General features: G+C 44.1%; 2 gene segments (V, D, J or C); both read right to left on the reverse strand.

The window, feature by feature from the left end:
* LOC117263966 (Ig kappa chain V-III region PC 3741/TEPC 111-like) overlaps positions 1-739 on the reverse strand; it is a 47,997-nt gene extending 47,258 nt beyond the window's left edge. Inside the window, 2 exon segments of the V gene segment in view lie at positions 70-364; positions 584-739. Of these exon segments, the coding sequence occupies positions 70-364; positions 584-635 (347 nt within the window).
* Positions 740-10,296: 9,557 nt separating this feature from the next.
* On the reverse strand, positions 10,297-10,905 carry LOC144467350 (immunoglobulin kappa variable 2D-29-like). The segment is given in 2 exon segments: positions 10,297-10,631; positions 10,851-10,905. Coding segments are annotated over 2 exon segments (372 nt in total).
* Between the last annotated feature and the right edge of the window lie 9,475 nt (positions 10,906-20,380).

Genomic DNA, 20,380 nt, shown 5'->3' on the forward strand with positions numbered 1-20,380 from the left:
CTGTTGAGTCAGATCAGTTCCTCTCCAGCTGAGGGAGGTTTTTGTACGACGTTGTATCACTGTGTGAATGGGTAGCTGTAACTCTGCTGACAGTAGTAAACTCCTGAATCTTCAGCCTGAACTCCTCTGATGGTCAGAGTGAAGTCAGTCCCAGATCCACTTCCACTAAAACGATGTGAAACTCCAGACTGACGAGTTGTAGCTCTATAAATCAGGAGTTTAGGAGCTTCTCCAGGTTTCTGAAGGTACCAGTGGAGCCAGTTATTTACACTTGTGCTGGTTTTACACGTGATGGAGACAGTTTGTCCTGGAGCAACAGACTGAGATCCAGGAGACTGAGTCAGGATGATTTCTCCTGATGAATCTGAAAACATGACAAAGAGGAGAAGGGTTATTGAGACAGATCCAGCTTGGAGAAAGATGATCAACATCCAAACAGAAGAGTCTCATTTCTTTAACATGGAGAATAGATGGAAGAAGGTAAATGCTGCTTGTTTCAGTGTTTCTCCATCAGAGCAGAACATCATTGTGGTGAACCTGGTTGCATCCTGAAGCAAAGTTTTCAGACAGAAGAGAGTCTCACCCTGAACAAGGAGCCCCAGGGTGGCCAGCAGTAGAATCAGTGACATCATCATTGTGCTGCCGGCGTGTCAGTGGCTGTGAAAGGCCTGGACAGCCACTGATCAACACTGGCCTCTTAACGGCTGGGAGCAGAGAGGCAGGACACATATGCAAACACACAGAGTCAGTCAACTAGAGTCAACCACCTCCTCTTCTCTTCTCCTCTCTGACTGACAGCATTGCCTCACATATTTACATATTTATATGGTAGTGTGGTAATTTTTTTACTTCCTCTCATCATCTGTTTTTCAATTTCTAAACAAACAGTGAGAGGCATGAAAACCACCTTTTGTGTTTTAGGTAATCCCAAGACATCTTTTAAAGAGGTTTTCCATGCTCTGGGTACCTCCATTGTTTCTATTATAAATGCTCATTAGTCACTGGAAACTTTCTGTCGAGTTTTGAATATGCTGTTGTACAGCCTCTCTTTAAGAAATCTAACCTTGGCCCTGTCTATCCAGTCAACAACAGGCCTATTTCAAAACTGCCTTTTTATAAAAGGTTACAGAAAAAAAGTCAGTTTAACACCTTCTTTAAATGACAATAGACTTTCAGATGAATTCCAATCAGGCTTTTGTTCTACACACAGTACAGAGACAGCTCTCCTTAAAGTGACTAATGATCTTCTTTTAAATGCAGATGCAGGGCTCTGTTCTATTTTAGATCTTCTAAATATCAGTGTGGCCTTCGATACAATAGATCATGAAGTTCTCTAAAACTGCCTGAGGGGTTGGTAGTTGTATCAGGTCCTGTTTTTAACTGGTTCAAGTTCTATTTGTCTAACAGAACTTACTCTGTAATGCTTGGCAGCTCCTCATCCTCCATGGCTCACATCAATTGTGGAGCGCCACAAGGTTCTATTTTTGGTCCAGTTATCTTTTCACTCTACATGCTTCTATCTGGTCACATACTGCAAAAACATAACATGTCTTATCACTGCTATGCTGATGACACCCAGCTGTACATACTCATCACTCCTCATGACTGCAGCAGTCTTACTCCCCTCCATGGTTGCCTGATTGATATCAGAGAGTGGATGCATCAAAATCACCTGCAGCTTAACAATAACAAAACAGAGGTTTTACTAATTGTTACGCCACCGTCTTGGGGAGCAGGAGTGCAGCATAAAAGTGTGAAAGGCTATTCCCTCCCTGGTCCCCAAACCAGACAGCTCACAGTGGGAATTTCAGTTAAAAGTAAAGTTATATATTACTGTGAAAAATTTACTTCGTTTAACAGTGATGTGATGCAAAAATAACTCAGCTGGACCAAGGCCAAAACAATAAACAAAACAACCTCTAGCTACACCTCAGAAACATGAGAAAAATATGCAAAATAAAATGGCAGCCCACCCCTACAGCTGCAAAGTTTAGTAAAAAATAATAAAGTTGACCAATTGAGACAAATAAGCTATTAAATGCTCACAATATTTCAACAATTACAAATACGAATATCTCACTGAAAGGAGGCACAGTCAGTGACTACGGGGGGGGGGGGCACTTGTCCCCCTCAATGTTTATGGTGACTATGGCCCTGTCATGCATGCATAATTAGGCCTCAGTTGTCTGGGTGCCTGGTCTCGTCATACAACGTCTGATGGAGTGTCAGCTCAAGCCTAACCCATGGTAAGATACGATATTCCTCATACGATATTCCTCACTATATGAAGTGACTGATAATATGTATATATAATACTGTATAATGGATTGTAAAGAAATTCGGTTTTATGTGTGATTGTGCTGCTGCCGTGGTCCTGCCAGATGCCTGCTGCTGCTGCTGCCATCATTAGTCATTAGTCATACTTCTACTGTTATTATACACATATGACTATTGTCACACATGTATACTGCCAGATATTAATACATACTTTCAACATATTGTACCACAGTAGCCAGAACTATAACTATAATATTATTACTTTCATTAATGTTGTTGTAAGCTACTGTCATTACCTGCATCTCTCTCTCTGTCTGTCTGTCTCTCTGTCTCTCTCTGTCTGTCTGTCTCTGTCTCTCTCTCTCTCTCTCTCTCTGTGAGAATGGCGGACTGAGTGTGGAGCTGAGAGCGTGGTGAATTGTTTGTTCAGTGTTTTTGTGGTATTTAATAACTTTTTCTAACTTTCTCTCTGGGTGTATGTATTATAGGTGTGCATATACATAGTGGTGTGTGATATAGGGGTGGTGGAGGTGTTGGTGGAGGGGTGGTGGAGGTGTTTGTGTGTGTGTGGGCAGCGTGCGCGTTTGTGGCACCATGCCCGTGGTGGAGACGCCTCCGGCCGAGTTTGACCGCCGTCATGTTATCAAGCTCGTGCCGGCGGTGCGGTGCTCCGTGGAAGAAGCGGGGCTGGCGGTGGGAGATGCGGTCGGGTACGGCAGCGTGAGGTCGGCCTCCCGGATGAACGGAGCTATAGTCATGTTCCTTGACAGCACAGCTAAGGTTGGCGAGGTGGTGGAGAAAGGTGTAGTAATTCAAGACACGTTTACTCCCGTTCTCCCCCTCGTCAGCCCGGCTACCAAAGTGGTCATATCGAACGCTCCTCCGTTCATCAAGAATGAGGTGTTGGCTAAAGAGCTGTCCCGATATGGTCAACTAGTGTCAGCGATAAAGATGGTTTCTTTAGGGTGTAAATGACCTAAGTTAAAACATGTAGTGTGTCACAGGAGGCAGGTATACATGATCCTGAGAGACAATAACAGTGATTTGAACCTGTCCTTTAACTTTAAAGTCGAGGGCTTTAATTATATGGTGTTTGCGTCATCAGAGTCCATGAAATGTTTTGGATGTGGGGCAGAGGGACACTTGATCCACTCTTGCCAGGAGAAAGGTGGAGAGCAGCGGCACCCCTGGTCCCGGTCCCGGAGACTTCGGCGCCGGTTTCGGCTCCGGTCCCTACGGTGGTGGGGGGGCGGGCGCGGGATCCGGACCTGGTTGTCCCGGTCCCGAGTACTCCGGTACCTTCGGTCCTTGCAGCCTCGTCCGCGAGTAGCGACCCCCCCCCCGCGGTTTCCAGTGGTGGGGGACAGGACAGAGGTGTCCTGGGAAACAGCGATAAGAATCAGCCAGAGACAGCTTAAGAAAGTGTATCTGTTCTTAACAGTGAACCAATGAATGTGAACTCATCTATGTATGATGACATCATTGACGATGAAGATATGTCTGATGAGGAAATGTTAAAAATGTGGCAGAAAAGAAAGAACCCTGAATGTGTGCAAAATAGTATAAAAACCAGGAGGATGACCAAAGCGTCAGCAGAGGGTGACTCCTCCCAGTCTCAGGACTCTCAGTCATTTTACTTTCCTGCTGATATTAAAACGTTCCTGGAGAGAACTAAAGGGGCCAGGCTGCCTGAGGTCAGAGACCACTTCTCTGACCTCAGACTCTTCATCCAGTCAGCCAAACCTCTGACCAGGAAGTCTGGTAGAGGAGGTGATGATGTGCTCACAGAACAGGAGGTTTACAGGTTAAAGAAAATGGTTTTAAGAGTGAAAGCACAAATCATAACTGATGAAGATGACTGTTAAAAGCATCTGGTGCTGCTCTTTTTTACTGATTGGTCTTTTAATTGTTGTCTCTCTTTTATCCATGTGTGATTTTAAAATCAGCACTTTGAATGTAAATGGAGCTAGGGCTGATTTTAAGAGAGCGGCTATTTTTAAATTAATGGAGCTGAGGAGAGTAGATGTGATGTTTTCACAGGAGACCCACAGTACTGCTGACAATGAGAGTGACTGGAGGAGGGCTTTTAATGGGGGGGTCATTTTAAGCCACAAATCCAGCTGCAATGGGGGGGTGGGGATTTTATTCTCCAGAAGGTTTTAACCCGTTTCTTATGAGGTGGAGGAAGTCATTCCAGGTGTTTTATTAAAAGTAAAAGCTCAGTTTGAAAGGTTGAAGATGGTGTTTTTAAATGTCTATGCTCCCACCAATGGTGTGGAGAGGATGGCATTTTTAAACATTTTATCTGATACTTTCAGAACTCTTAATAGTGATGATTTTATGTTTTTAGGGGGTGATTTTAACTGTACAGTTGATCACAACCTGGACAGGAATCATCCTGGGCCTCATCCTGCCTCGTCCCACAGAATCAGGCAGCTCATTGAGACACATGAGCTGTCTGATGTCTGGAGGGTTTTTAACAGAGACTATAGACAGTACACCTGGAGTCACTCACGAGCAAATGTTTTATCTCTGGCCAGATTGGACCGTTTTTATTGTTTTAATCACCATGTGAACATTTTTAAAAGATGTCACATCCTGCTCTGTTTTTATCAAAAATGTACATTTTAAAAGCGCCTATTGGCATTTTAACACCAGCCTTTTAAATGACCAGGTTTTTAAAACTGCTTTTAAGTATTTTTGGGCATCCCACAGGGAGAGCAAACCTGCCTTCAGCTGTATTCAGCAGTGGTGGGATTTTGGCAAAGCCCAAATTAAGCAGCTTTGCCAACAGCACACTCGTAATGTCACTAGAGACATAACCCGGTCTATGAGAGACCTGGAGACCGAGGTAGTAGAGCTGCAGTCTTTAGCAGAGTCTACAGGAGATCGAGGGCTTTTAGACTCCCTCAAATCCAAAAAGGCGTCTATAGCCAACCTGCTGGGTGTTACAGCACAGGGAGCTCTGGTCAGGTCTCGGTTCCTGAACATCTCAGCGATGGATGCTCCCTCTCAGTTTTTCTTTGGGTTGGAGCAGAAAAATGGACAACAGAAAATCATTCACTCTTTACGTACAGACAGCGGCTCTGAGATCTCAGACTCATCTGAGATCAGGAAGTGTGTTGCCGGTTTCTACAAAGACCTGTTTAAGAGTGAATGGACACCAAATCCAGATGTGCACAGCAGCTTCCTCAGTGGTCTCCCTAAGGTAAGCACAGAGAAAAACCACAAACTAGAGGCAGACCTGACTCTTCAGGAGCTGACCTCGGCCCTGATGAGCCTGCAGAGCGGCAGAGCTCCGGGGATAGACGGCCTCCCCGTTGATTTTTACAAGTCCTTCTGGACCGACATAGGGCCAGACCTGCTCGAGGTACTGACAAACAGTTTGAAAAGCAAAAAACTGCCTCTGAGCTGCAGGAGGGCCGTGATAACTCTGCTGCCTAAAAAGGGAGACCTACAAGACCTGAAAAACTGGAGGCCGGTGTCTCTGCTGTGCACGGATTATAAAATCCTGTCCAAAGCTCTGGCCCTGAGAATGAGGGAGGTGATGGTGTCCATCATCCACCCCAACCAGACTTACTGTGTGCCCAGCAGGCTCATAAGTGACAATGTCACTTTAATTCGTGATGTTTTGGAACTCTCCAGCTCATTGGCTGTAGACACTGGTCTTATTTCCATAGACCAGGAAAAGGCTTTTGACCGGGTTGAACACCAGTACTTATGGCAGACTCTGGCTGCCTTTGGGTTCAACCCGGGCTTTATAGCCAAGATACGGGTTCTCTATAGTGACATTGCGAGTGTGCTGAAAATAAACGGAGGTCTGAGTGCTCCTTTTAGCATTCAGAGGGGGGTAAGGCAGGGTTGCTCTCTCTCTGGGATGCTCTACTCTGTAGCCATCGAGCCTCTGCTGAACAAACTAAGGAACAACCTCCATGGTGTTCGCTTCCCTCATTGTGACGTTTCTATTAAATTATCTGTGTACGCTGATGACCTCATTGTTTTAACTAACACACAGAGAGACATTGACATTTTAACAGATACAGTCACAAATTTTGGTTTTATCTCCTCTGCAAAGGTGAACTGGGGGAAGAGTGAGGCTGTGATGGTGGGGGAGAGGCTGGGGGATCGGCTCAGGCTCCTGGGTGGTCTAGTCTGGAGGAAGGGTGGCCTAAAGTACCTCGGAGTGTTCCTGGGTGATGAGACCTGGACCAGGAAAAACTGGGACAATGTCCTAGAAAAGGTCAAAGGTCGGCTCGAAAAGTGGAAGTGGCTCCTTCCTAAAATGTCCTTCAGAGGCCGAACCCTGATAATCAACAATCTGGTCTCATCGGCCCTGTGGCACCGGCTGGCCTGTGTTGATCCTCCAGTCTCTCTCCTATCTCAGGTACAGAGGGTTTTAACAGATTTCTTTTGGGACAGGATGCACTGGGTTCCACAGAGTGTCCTTTTCCTTCCTAAGGAGGAGGGGGGGCAGGGCCTGGTCCATCTGGCCAGCAGAGGTGCTGCCTTCCGTCTCCAGTTCCTACAGAGACTGTTGACTGGACCAAAGGACACTCTGTGGAGACCTCTAGCCCAGTGCATCCTGAAACGTTTTAACAACCTGGGGCTGGATTTTAACCTGTTTTTAATGAACACTAGTACTGTGAGCACATCATCTCTGCCCTGTTTTTATAAGAGTGTTTTTAGTGTGTGGAACCTGCTGAGGAAATGGAGACTGAAGCAGGCGGACTCCCTGTTCTGGCTCCTGAAGGAACCCGTCCTGTGGGGAACTGTCCTGGACAATCCCAGCTGGGGAGGGGCCACGCTGTCCAGATTGCTGCTGACGGCAGGAGTCTCCACGCTGGGACAAGTGGTGGAGCTGGCTGGACCTCAGCTGGAGGACCCTGCTGGACTGGCTGCTCGGCTGGGACTGAGGTCCACAAGGGTAACGAAACAGCTACTGGACCACTGGAGGCAAAAACTAACAGGACATGAGTGCCTGCTTTTAAATGGTTTTAAAAATGGAACTATTTCTCCACATTGTGAGGACTCTTATCCTACCATTTTCCTGGCACCGGACTACAAAGACTGTTCTGGACCTCTTTTGGAACCTGCACCTTCTGCCTCCCTGGAGGGGGCCTCAGGGAAAACCCTCTAAAGGCTGATGGTAAAAACATTATATAAAAACAGACTGAACGGGCGGACTGACACTCCATGGAGGAGTTATCTGGGTCTGGACCCAGAAAATAGACCCTCATGGAGGTCTCTTTACAAACCTCCACTGTGTAAAAAACACGCGGACCTCCAGTGGAGGATCCTCCACGGGATCGTTGCTGTAAACTTCTTTGTGTCCATCATCAATACATCTGTGGAAGACAAATGTCCTTTCTGCGACCAAAGAGAGACTTTTCTTTCATTGTTTTTATGAATGTCACCGTCTTTTAACGCTGTTTCTGTTTTTACAAACTGTTTTTACCACATGTGGAGAGGTTTTTAACAAGCAGGTTTTTATTTGTGGTTTTAATTACACTCGCCAACACAAATACAAAAGCCATGTTTTAAACTTTGTTTTAGGACAGGCCAAGATGGCGGTATATGTGAGCCGGAGGAGGAAGGTGGAGGAGAACCTGAACCTTGATGTTGTTTTTCTGTGTAAAAAAATGATCAAGGCCAGAATAATGGTAGATTTCTGTTTTTACAAAGCAGCAGATGATCTGGACTCGTTCCAGCAGGTCTGGGGTTTTCAGAGGGTTCTCTGCTCTGTAGCAGATGGTGAATTGATGTATGGAGATGTGCTCGTGTAACTTATTTTATTTATTGTGTGCTTGTGAAGTAATTTATTAGTCTTTTGCTGGTACAGTGAAAAAAAAGAGACTAATAAAGTTGATTTAAGAATCAAAAAATCTCTCTGTCTCTCTCTCTCTGTTTCTGTCTCTCTCTCTCGCTGTCTCATTGTGTCATATGGATTACTGTTAATTTATTATGCTGATCTGTTCTGTACGACATCTATTGCACGTCTGTCCGTCCTGGAAGAGGGATCCCTCCTCAGTTGCTCTTCCTGAGGTTTCTACCGTTTTTTTTTCCCCGTTAAAGGGTTTTTTTGGGGAGTTTTTCCTGATCAGCTGTGAGGGTCATAAGGACAGAGGGATGTCGTATGCTGTAAAGCCCTGTGAGGCAAATTGTGATTTGTGATATTGGGCTTTATAAATAAAATTGATTGATTGATTGATTGATTGATTGATTGATTGATCAAGAAAATCAGCAAAATAAGCCTGAAAAAGGTACTAAGAACGGCGTCGTCAAGCATCTTGTTATCCGGAGCAAGGACTACAGTGTTTTCTTCCGGTACACATAACATCCGCCCCGCCACCTATCCAATCAGAAACCTTCCGATTAAACTGATCTCCCATGTAAACTACCTGGAAAAACTTTAATTCTGAATGATTTCATTCAGATTTATTTCAGCCATGGAAGGTGGACGGCAGCAGCAGCAGCAGCAGCAGCAGCAGCAGCAGCAGCAGCAGCAGCAGCTGGGAGGAGAGCAGGAGCCCCGGGGTGCTGGAGAAGGACGGCCACTACAGCTGGAGCAGCACCCTGAGGCTCCCTGCAGACCAGTGGGGGAAGGTGGGCTCTGTGACCTGTGAGGCCACCCAGGGCTCCCAGACTCCGCTCTCGGAGACACTGAGGAGAGACCAGTGTTCCCAGTCCTGACCTGACTCACTGGGACTCTGCTACTGGTTTTACTCTGCTACTGCTCTCACTCTGCACTCTGGAACTATCTCTGTCTTTCATTTGACATCTTTCAATAGCAATATTTACCAGCTTGTTGCAATGTTTCAATATTATTTCACTGTTTCCACATAATAAAGACGTGTTCATCAAATCACTTGTTTTCATCTTTATTATTCTCAAAGTGTCTGAATGATTTTCTCTTCATAGTAACAGTAACTTTATTAAATCCAGAGGAAAAATAAGCTGATAAAGATCCTGTAAGTTCTCTGTGATGAATTCAGAAAGAAAGTTTCAGAATATATGATATAGGTCTATTTTTACTGAACATTTTAAGAGTTCATAAACTCAGACAAAACTCCTCATTATTGTTTGATTAGTACAAACAGTGATGGTAGTAGTATAAGTCCATCATCTGTTGTCACAATGGATATGAATGCCTTCATGACTGTAAAACTTATTCTGCTATAGTCATCACAGATTTGTCTGTAATAATAAACCTTTGGAACAAAACCCATGGTAGGAACATTTAAATTATAAATCATCCAATCAGCTCTCATTACTGAAGTGTCTTTATAGTAAGGACTGTAATATTGTAATTACTTCAGGTGTCTCCAAAAAACATGCATTATTATTTGAATTAATCTACAAAAGTCAGAAAAGTGTTTGTTAAATCTGAAATAAATAGCAGTACATCGTCTGCATAGAGAGAAATAAAATGAGTTTGATCTACAAATTTAAACTGGGAAATATTTACATCCTGTTTCTGCTGAAGAACCACAAAGAGAAATAAAGAGATGACAAAAGAACATAATTAAAATGTGACTGATTTACATACTCCATAAATTGTTTTTGTTGTTAATTATGAATACATGTTTTTGTTGGAATACAAAACACACAAAATGGCTGAATTATGTAATACGCATAACTAGTAATTAAACAACATGAAAAAAATTATTGAGATTAAATATTGTAATTTATTTAAATAATCAATTTGTTCAAGATCCAATGAAAATTTAAAATAAATAATATTTACAGTTTTAGTGTTCATGTGTTATCATACTCTATTAATTAAACTTATCAAAGGATTGAAATTATTCTTCAACAGAGTTTAGCTTTGATGTGCAGCAGAATGTTAAAACCCTGAATAAATAAAATATACATAGTGTTTTATATACAGTATATTTAGATTATAAATGTTGTATGTGATTCATTCTTAACTGCATTTTTTGTTCTGAGTAAAACTTGTGTTGTTTTAGTTTCAGTGCAGCTGTTGTGTCAGATCAGTTCCTCTCCGGCTGAGGGAGGTTTTTGTACGACGCTGTATCACTGTGTGAACGGGAGGCTGTAACTCTGCTGACAGTAGTAAACTCCTGAATCTTCAGCCTGAACTCCTCTGATGGTCAGAGTGAAGTCAGTCCCAGATCCACTTCCACTAAAACGATCTGAAACTCCAGACTGACGAGTTGTAGCTTGATAAATCATGAGTTTAGGAGCTTCTCCAGGTTGCTGAAGGTACCAGTGGAGCCATTTCTTGCCATTTCCTTCAACACTAGAACTGGTTTTACACCTGATGGAGACAGTTTGTCCTGGAGCAACAGACTGAGATCCAGGAGACTGAGTCAGGATGATTTCTCCTGATGAATCTGAAAACATGAGAAAGAGGAGAAGGGTTATTGAGACAGATCCAGCTTGGAGAAAGATGATCAGCATCCAAACAGAAGAGTCTCATTTCTTTAACATGGAGAATAGATGGAAGAAGGTAAATGCTGCTTGTTTCAGTGTTTCTCCATCAGAGCAGAACATCATTGTGGTGAACCTGGTTGCATCCTGAAGCAAAATTTTCAGACAGAAGAGAGTCTCACCCTGAACAAGGAGCCCCAGGGTGGCCAGCAGTAGAATCAGTGACATCATCATTGTGCTGCCATTTTTTTGCAGAGCTTGCCAATAAGGCAACATGAAAACAGCATTAATTCAATGAATACAGATGACATAAATAAGCCAAGACAATTTTTACACACTTAACTAAAAATCCACAGGATATGTGTTTAAAGTTTACCAGAAATTGAAATTGAAAAATAGTGTTTTTAAGCACTTACGTTAATTTTATCTTTTTAGATCATCACAACACTGGACCAAACATTCTCAATGTTGTAAAATATCTGAGAATCACTATGGATAATAAACTTTGAATCATATCCCTTTAGGATTCAAGTGCTGCCATTTGTAGAGTAGTTTACAGTATATACACATCAACTGCAGAGACATGTTGCCCTCTGTGATTCAGTCCTTATCTGTCAGGCGGAGATAATCTTGTCTTACCTTGTTAACATTCATCAGCTAATATCAGTTATCATCTTTACCATTTCATGATGGGGTAGAGCAGAGGTGATTAAAATAAATATTTTACCAAGATTATCATTTCTGATTTTAGCTATACCGCTTAAATTCCCCTCTCATTGGTTTAAAGAAATTAATAAGACCCTTACAGGTTTCTTGTGGAGTGACAAGAAACCCAGAATCAGTCAGAAAATATTGATGAGACCAAGAAGAAGTGGTGGATTAGCAATACCGCATATTTATTTATATTATTTGGTTTATAAGGTTAGATTTCCTTTGTCATGAGCCTTTACATGCAAGAGTGATGTTGGCAGTTGGATATGGATCAAAGAGAAGAATTTTATCTGAAGATGATAAGCCTGTCTATCAGAGTAATGGTTTCACCCAAAAATCACCCCGAAAATGGAAAATCCTTAATATGATCTGCTGGAGGCAGACCAGTGACAAACAATATGTGTCAGTGGCGTGGTCTAAATGAACTGGGACAGACTGTGAAGGATGGAGACATGGTACCGTCTGGAGCTGTCCTCAACATATCAGGCTGTTTCCTCCTCACTGCTGGGACAGCTGACTGTTTACATCATCCTCATGGAGATTAACACATACTCAGGTGGTTGTATTGTAATTAAGCCTTGAAAGTAAACAAAACTTCCTTACAGTTAATTATCTATATAAATGTCTTATTGGGATAAAAATCTGTTTCCCAAGAGATATTTGGCCAAGAAGACAACATGTAAACAGCATTATTTCAATAAATAAAACAGAAAACATCCAACAAAATTTACAGTTTAGGTGATTGTAATCAAACATATGTTTTTACGCAACTCATTTTATTTCACAGAAAATTTGTTTAATGGTTTTCACTCACCACAACCCTACACCAAACATTAGTAATATTGTAAATGGCGTCAGATTAAATATGTATGATAATTTGGAGGCCAGGGGCCTCATTTATATAAGTGCCGTGCGCACAGAAGTTTCTACGCAAACTTTGGGATTTTTATGAAAATCAAACTTGACGAGAAAATGTGCAGTCTTCCATGGAGGCTCTGACCCATGTGTAAGCACAAATACTGGAGACATGAGAAACTGCGACCCCCTGTGGCAGAAAGATGAAAAGGAAGAAACATTGTGAATTTGATATCATTTTTTAAGATAAAGACAGATATGACCTCTCACATTTTATATATGAAGTGTGTACTTGCTATAAAGGGTAAACATGAATAAATGAGCAAATATGTTTTTGACTGATAGTCCCTGGTGTGCACACATGAAAAACACGAGTTAGGAGAGTAAATACAAGCAGATATCTTTATATTTAAAGAACTCCTCAAGTCGGTTCAGTAATTATTAAATAGGCTGATTAGCTTTAGTCTGTGAAATATTGATGTGAACAGTTGGACAAATCGAGTGTACGCTGCTGCCATTTGAGATGCTTTAGTCGGGCAGATACGAGTGCATAGTGTCACTAGCCATGTTTCCATCAGCCTGTGTAGATGCGCATCGGAAAATTATGATGGAAATGCCAAAATTCAAATTAAAATCCCCTGATTCGCACAAACTAAAATACGCTCGCTTTAGCCGGGTTTTGGTTAATTCGAAAAAATGTTGATTCGCAAAACGGGGAATGGAAACAGTTATGTTCGAATTAAGTCTGACGTAGCGCACCTCTCTCCATGGTGATATCCACACTCCGGGTTGGGAAGGCGGTAATGTATTTACAAGCTGGTTGCCAACCGCCAGAAAACGTAGAAGAAGAAGAATGCGAGACTTGTTTTGTTTCCGGTTCTGCGGAAAACTCGCGCGAGTTCATAGTTTTCACCAAAGTCCGTACATTTAATGGAAACACACAGGATTCGTATTTCTTTTAATGCGCATTTCCCAATGATTCAAATCACTTTTGGATGGAAACACAGCTACTGTTATCCTATATGAGCCGATATATTGTGTTTTATAATGTGTTTGTTTTATGGCTTTTAATTTGTTTTGTCACTGTGTGTTTAATTTGTTGTAATAATAATAATAATAATAATACATTTTATTTAAGGGCGCCTTTCATGGCATTCAAGGTCACCTTACAAAAGTACAGAAGTGCATAAAAACAGGGATAAAAACAAACAATAAAATACAATGGACAGTGCAAAGATCAGACGGAGTATGAGAGTTTGAACAGATGGGTTTTCAGTCTGGTTTTAAAGAGGGGTAAGGAGTCCGTGTTGCGGAGGTCAGGGGGGAGGGAGTTCCAAAACTGGGGAGCCGAGCGGCTGAATGCTCGGCCCCCCTTGGTGACGAGGCGAGCAGAGGGGACAGAGAGATGGATGGAGGAAGAGGATCGGAGGGTACGGGTAGGTACAGAGATATTAATGAGGTCAGAGAGGTATGGAGGGGCAAGACTGTGGATGGCTCTCTATGTATGGAGTAGGATTTTGTATTGAATGTGGTATGTGATGGGGAGCCAGTGGAGCTGCTGCAGGATGGGTGTGATGTGGTGAGTGGATGGTGTTCTTGAAATGATGCGAGCTGCTGAATTCTGTACCAGTTGAAGTTTATGGAGGGTTTTCTGGGGGAGGCCAAACAGAAGGGAATTGCAATAGTCAAGTCTGGAGGTGACTAAACTGTGAACCAGAATGGCGGTGGTGTGAGGGGTGAGAGAGGGGCGGAGGCGGTTGATGTTTCGGAGGTGGAAGTAGGCAGACCGGGTTATGTTCACCACCCACATTAAGCTTACAGTCAAAAGTTAAAGCTCGTTTGAGCTTTCTATATCGCAACAAGGCCACCTTCACCCGTTTAGCCAGACACACACTTGTCAAAATGTCCATCCTGCCCATATTTGACTTTGGCGACACCATCTACAGGATGGCATCTCACTCTACCCTCAGTAAATTGGACCCTCTCCACCACTCTGCCATCCGTTTTGCCACAGGTGCACATTTCAGTACTCACCACTGTGACTTATACAACCTAGTAGACTGGACATCCCTCCACACCAGACGACTCCGCCATTGGCTTCAGCTCATTTACAAAACCATACTTGGTATGACACCTCCCTACCTCTCCTCCCTCCTGCACCTCTCCCACTCTGCCCTCAATTTAAGGTCCAGTAAACTCATTAAACTCTCCATCCCCAAAGCCCGTACAGTCTTTGGATGCAACACTTTCCGCTTTGCTGCAGCTAATGACTGGAACACCATTCAAAACACCCTCAAACTTACCGTCCTCACATCACTCACAGTCTTTAAACAAAATTTGCAACAAATTATAGTTGACTCTTGCACCTGTTGAGTAGGCCTACTTGTCATGTTTGTACTGTTTTTCACCTTTATTGTATTGTATTTATTAATTGTTTATTAATTGTTTATTGTGTATTTTATATAACTTTATTTTTTATTTTTAGCATCCACTCCCCCTCTCCCTCCAGAGAGCCTTTGCTCTTTGGTTCAGGCTGCATTTGTAAATAAGAATTTGTTCTTAATTGCTTGCCTGGGTAAATAAAGGTTAAATAAATAAATAAATGTTGTTAATGTGTGCTGTGAAGGAGAGTGTGCTGTCGAGGATGACACCCAGACTCTTTACCTGAGGGGAAGGGGAGATGGAGGAGTGGTCGAATGGAATGGTGAAGTTATTGGATTTGTTGAGAGTGGATTTAGAGCCAATTATTAACATTTCTGTTTTATCACTGTTTAATTTGAGGAAATTGAATGTGAACCAGGACTTTATTTCAAGGACACAGTTGGTGAGGGAGGAAGGTGGGAGGATGGAGTCCGGTTTGGAGGAGATGTAGAGCTGGGTGTCATCTGCGTAGCAGTGGAACTGTATATTGTGCTTACGGAGGATGTGACCAAGTGGGAGGATGTAAATGATGAAGAGCAGGGGCCCCAGGACTGAGCCCTGGGGCACACCTGTGGTGACTGGGAGGGGGTGGGAAGTGAATGATTTGAGTTGAATGAACTGAGTGCGGCCAGAGAGGTATGATTTAAACCAGGTGAGGGGGGTGTGGGTGATGCCAATAGTGCAAAGTCTGTCCAGGAGGATGGTGTGGGAGATGGTGTCAAAGGCCGCACTCAGATCAAGCAGGATGAGTATGGATAAAAGACCAGAATCAGCAGCAAGGAGGAGATCATTGGTTATTTTTAGGAGGGCTGTTTCAGTGGAGTGAAGGGGACGGAAACCAGATTGAAATTGTTCGTATAGATCGTTGTGGAGCAGATGAGAGTGAAGTTGACTGGCAACAGTTTTTTCAAGGATTTTGGAAAGAAAAGGAAGATTAGAGATAGGACGGAGGTTATTGAGGTTGTTGGGGTCGGCACCAGGTTTTTTGAGTGTGGGAGTGACAGCAGCTGTTTTAAGGGGTGAGGGGACAATACCAGTGGTGAGGGAAGAGTGGGTTATGTGTGTGATGAGAGGGGCCAGAGAAGGAGCAGCAGCTTTAACAAGAGCCGTTGGAAGGGGGTCCAGTTGACAGGTGGAGGTTTTGGATTTTTTGATGAGATCAGCAATTTCAGAGACAGAGGGCAGGGTGAATACTGAGAATGACTGAGAAGGGGGAACAGCAGGTAGAAAGGAGGGTATGGTAGCGGGAATGGCGGGAAGAAGTTGCTGATGGATGTTTGTGATTTTGTCAGAGAAAAAGGAAATGAGTTTATTGCAGGAAGCATTTGAATACATGTGAGGAGGAAGTGAGGAGGGGGGCTGAGTGATGTTTTTGACTAAGGAGAATAAAGCTTTGGAGTCCCCTTCATTGTGGTTGATCAGACTGGAATAGTAGGTGGATTTGGCTTGAGAGATGCAGTTTTTATAGTGGGAGAGATGGTTGATATACATGTCCTTATGAATGGTGAGTCCGGTTTTCTTGCAGAGACGTTCTAGCTGACGTCCTTTGGCCTTAAGTTGACGGAGAGTGGGAGTGAACCAAGGTGAAGAGCGGGTGAAGGTGACTGATCTGGTTTTGAGAGGGGCCAGGTTATCCAGGAGATTTTGGAGGCTGCTGTTATAATGGGAGACCAGATTGTCCGAGGTTGAAAAGCAGTCAGCAATGGGGAGGCAGTCAACACCAGCAGTGAGAGAGTCAACTTGAATGTTTTTAATATTCCGGAAGGAGATGGTGCGTGGGGGGATTGTCCTGGAAAGATTGAGTGTAACACTGAAGGAGAGCAGCATGTGATCCGAGTACGGGAGAGCATCTGCCTTACAGTCAGAAGGAGTAAAACCAGAGCAGCAAATTAAATCTAAGATATGTCCTTTGGAATGTGTAGGGAAAGTGGTGTATTGCTGTAAATCAAAACTGTCCAGGCAGGACGTAAAGTCACGGGTAAGGGGATTATTACTGTTGTCAATGTGAATGTTGAAATCTCCCAGCAGAATAACATTTGAGGTGAGTGTGGTAAGATGGGTGAGAAATGTAGAGAATTCAGTTAAAAAATCCTTGTTAGACTTAGGAGGTCGATAAACTGTGGCAATTATTGTGGGGACACAACCAGAAAGCTGTGAAACAATGCATTCAAATGACTTTGGAGCTGGATAAGAGACCGGCGAGACTCTCCACATCTCACGGTAAATCATCGCGAGACCTCCTCCCCGGCCGGAGTCACGTGGTTGACTGGTGTAAACAAACCCGGGAGGAGTGGAATCATTCAGGGACTTAAAGTCATTGGGCTGTTGCCACGTTTCAGATAAACATAGAAAGTCAAACTTACGGTCGGTGAGGAGATCGTGAACAAGATGTCCTTTACTCGTAAGCGAGCGGATGTTAAGCTGTCCAATGCTGACGCTGGCGTTGGTGTTGCCATGGTTACCGTGTAAACCAGGTTAGCAGGCCTGGCTAACATGCTGGAGTCAGCAACCCGGCCAGTGTTCCGAGGAGGGCGTCGAGATGTGGACCAAATGGACTTGATCTGACCCGAGTTGTCCAAGTGGAACGACCGACCGGATCCTCGGTGGATGTATCTCCGGCGGAGAGGAACAGCGATGTCCGGCGGGAGGTGAAGCACAGCCGGCGAGTGCCCTGTCGCGTGAAAGCAGAGACGAAGCAGCTCATCAGCAGAGTACTGCAGGATTCCTGTCACTGGTTGATGGATTAAACTCAGGAGGAACCAGAGGATCCCGGACCAAAGGCAGGAGTTAACACCCAGCATTGTAGGCAGGACAGGCAGCAGTACGTCCAGGTAAGCCAGTCAGTCAGGTGAAGCAAAGGTCGGTATCCGTCCATGAGCGTTAGCACTGATAGCTCATCAGAATTAAAAGTATGAATGAAACTCACACTCACAGCAATTGCATAGTCCGTAGGACAATAAAATATCATTAAAGCGTTAAAAAACAAAACACTAAAAGCGTCCCCTGCGCGAGCAGCGGCAGCCAGACGTGCCAGCGTTCACTCCCGGAAGCTTTCCAAACTACTACATGATGTATGTCTTTGTAGAGCGCTGAGTCACTGTGTAAAAACAAGTGTAAATAAAAAATGTGTATAATCATCATCATTGGCCGAAATTGCCCCTCAGTTACAATTCAGGGAATTCCTTTTCACATGCGATCAGTCAGTTGATGGGTGGGTATAAAAGCAGCGATCACAGTGTGTAAAGACGCACAATGGCTTATTTGGCACTGTAGAGGATGTGGTAGATGGGAGACTCCGGAGACAGCTGGTTCTGACTGCCATGTGCTGGGCTGCTGGATCTCTGCGCTGCGTTGCGCCTGGCGTTACAAAGAAGCACCCACAGGAACTAAGCTGTGCCAGTGCTGTGCTGCAAAATGTGGCACAGCTGGAAAACGTCTCACTACCACCTGACACAGATGCTGGCCCTGACCCCGACCTCTATCCCCAGGATTTTGAGTCAAATGCTGCTGCAACCCACCAGCTACTGGAAATGATGCATCATTTATGAAAACAAGAGATATGTTAAGAAATCAGTTAAAGTAACTCTTACCTTTCTTGCATTTCACACAGCACATAGAAAGAATTTGAACATCCACAACTCCACCTCCCTCCAAAGTCCCATCCCCCTCCTCCTGTAACTCCACCTCCCTCCAAAGTCCCATCCCCCTCCTCCTGTAACTCCACCTCCCTCCAAAGGCCTACTCCCCCCTCCTCCATTACGTCCTCATTACGTCTATGATAGACGTAGGTGTTGGCATGGTAACGTTAGATACACTGAAGAGGAGAGCGAGTGTAACACGCCAAGAGTAGAGTATAGTATAGTATATAGAGAAGGTAACGTTAATGTTTCAGAGGCTACGCTACAGTAGGCTAACGTTAGCCATTAGCCATTAGCTGTGTTGTTGTATAACGTTATGTGTTATATAAGAAGCAAACTAAACATAATGTTACCTGTCCTGCACAGTCAAACGCAACCCCAGAGTTTTGAAAGTTATCCGGGGTCAGTGATGACTGATGAGCTTTATAATAAAACATAAACGCTAACGTTAGATAGTACTGGTGACTGGTGTTACAACCCGGCTCTTAGGCTGCAACAAAAAACGGGAGGGAAGACGAGGTTCAAACTAATCAATGCGTTTATTAACATAAACTTAAGAAATACGTGAGAATCAGTGTCAGTAATCAGTAGTGTAGGCGTGTGTGGATGCGTGTGTGTGTGTAAGCGTGCCAAAACAAAAGCAACAGAAAAGGCACGGCCGCACCGCGGTGCCCTCATGTACGGCGTGGATCGAGTCAGAGCCCCCGAGAGCCAGCTGGTATCAGAATATAACCGCTTCACCGGCCCCAGGTGCAGCGCATCAGCTGATGACAGTCCCTCCTGAAAGACAAAGCAGACCAACCAGCAACCAGCAAGCCCACACACCTCCAGAGTAAAGGGAGGGGCCGTCACACCCCCCCCCATCAAAAGAGGGGTTCCAGTAAGAACACCTCAACTGCTAGCCTACTGAACACTATACATAAAGACACTAAATACATACAATAATTACCATGGCCACCTTCCTTTACTATATTCTACTTTTATGCTAGACCAAGAATCACACTGACCGTCATTCGTCTCCTGCGAGCCAACCAGCCTCATCCTGAACCCCTGCAACTCCGGCGCCTGAAGAAGCATTTAAGAGGAACAGTAGGAGTATAGAAGACCAGAGGGTTACACCAACGAGTCAACATAATCAAAATAATCAACAGGAATGGACACGTGAAAGGGCATCAGCCACAACATTATCTGAGCCCTTAATATGGCGGATGTCCAAACAATATGACTGTAAATAGAGCATCCATCGCATCAGTCGGCGATTTGGACAATGGACGGAATGCAAAAAAGTTAAAGGGTTGTGGTCAGTGTACACGACCAGAGGAACACTTGAGCCTACATACACATCAAAATGCTGCAATGCCCAAATCAGTGCAAGGGTCTCTTTTTCAATCACTGAGTAGTTCAACTGAAAAGAATTGAACTTCTTGGAGTAAAAACTCACGGGCCGATCTACCCCAGTAGAGTCCGCCTGCAGCAACACCGCACCTGCCCCCACGTCACTCGCATCCACATGCATCTTAAAGGGATGATCCAACCGAGGAGCTGCAAGGACAGGAGATGAGCACAGCATAGATTTTGCATTCTCGAAAGCTTTCTGACACAAAGATGACCAAACAAAACAAGTGTTCCCTTTCAACAGGTCAGTCAGAGGGGCTACCACAGTAGAGAAGTTCCTACAAAAACTGCGGTAGTACCCTACCAAGCCCAGAAACCGCTGTAGTTCCTTCTTTGTGATGGGAACTGGGTAGGTAGCCACTGCACTCACCTTGGCCTGGACAGCGCACACCTTCCCCTGCCCCACAACCTTACCAAGATAGACAACTGTAGCCTGCGCAAACTCACACTTTGCTAGGTTCACAGTTAACTTGGCATCACTCAAACGCACGAAAAGGCTTTCAATACGGGCCAGATGTTCCTGCCATGTATCACTGAAGATGACCACGTCATCTAAATACACAGCACAACCCTCCAAACCAGACACAACCATATTCATGAGCCGCTGGAACGTTGCCGGCGCATTGCGCAAACCAAAACTCATCACTGAATATGAAAATAAACCAGAAGGTGTGATAAAGGCTGAGATCTCT

This window comes from Epinephelus lanceolatus, chromosome 16, assembly GCF_041903045.1.
Source record: "Epinephelus lanceolatus isolate andai-2023 chromosome 16, ASM4190304v1, whole genome shotgun sequence".
NCBI lineage: Eukaryota > Metazoa > Chordata > Actinopteri > Perciformes > Serranidae > Epinephelus > Epinephelus lanceolatus.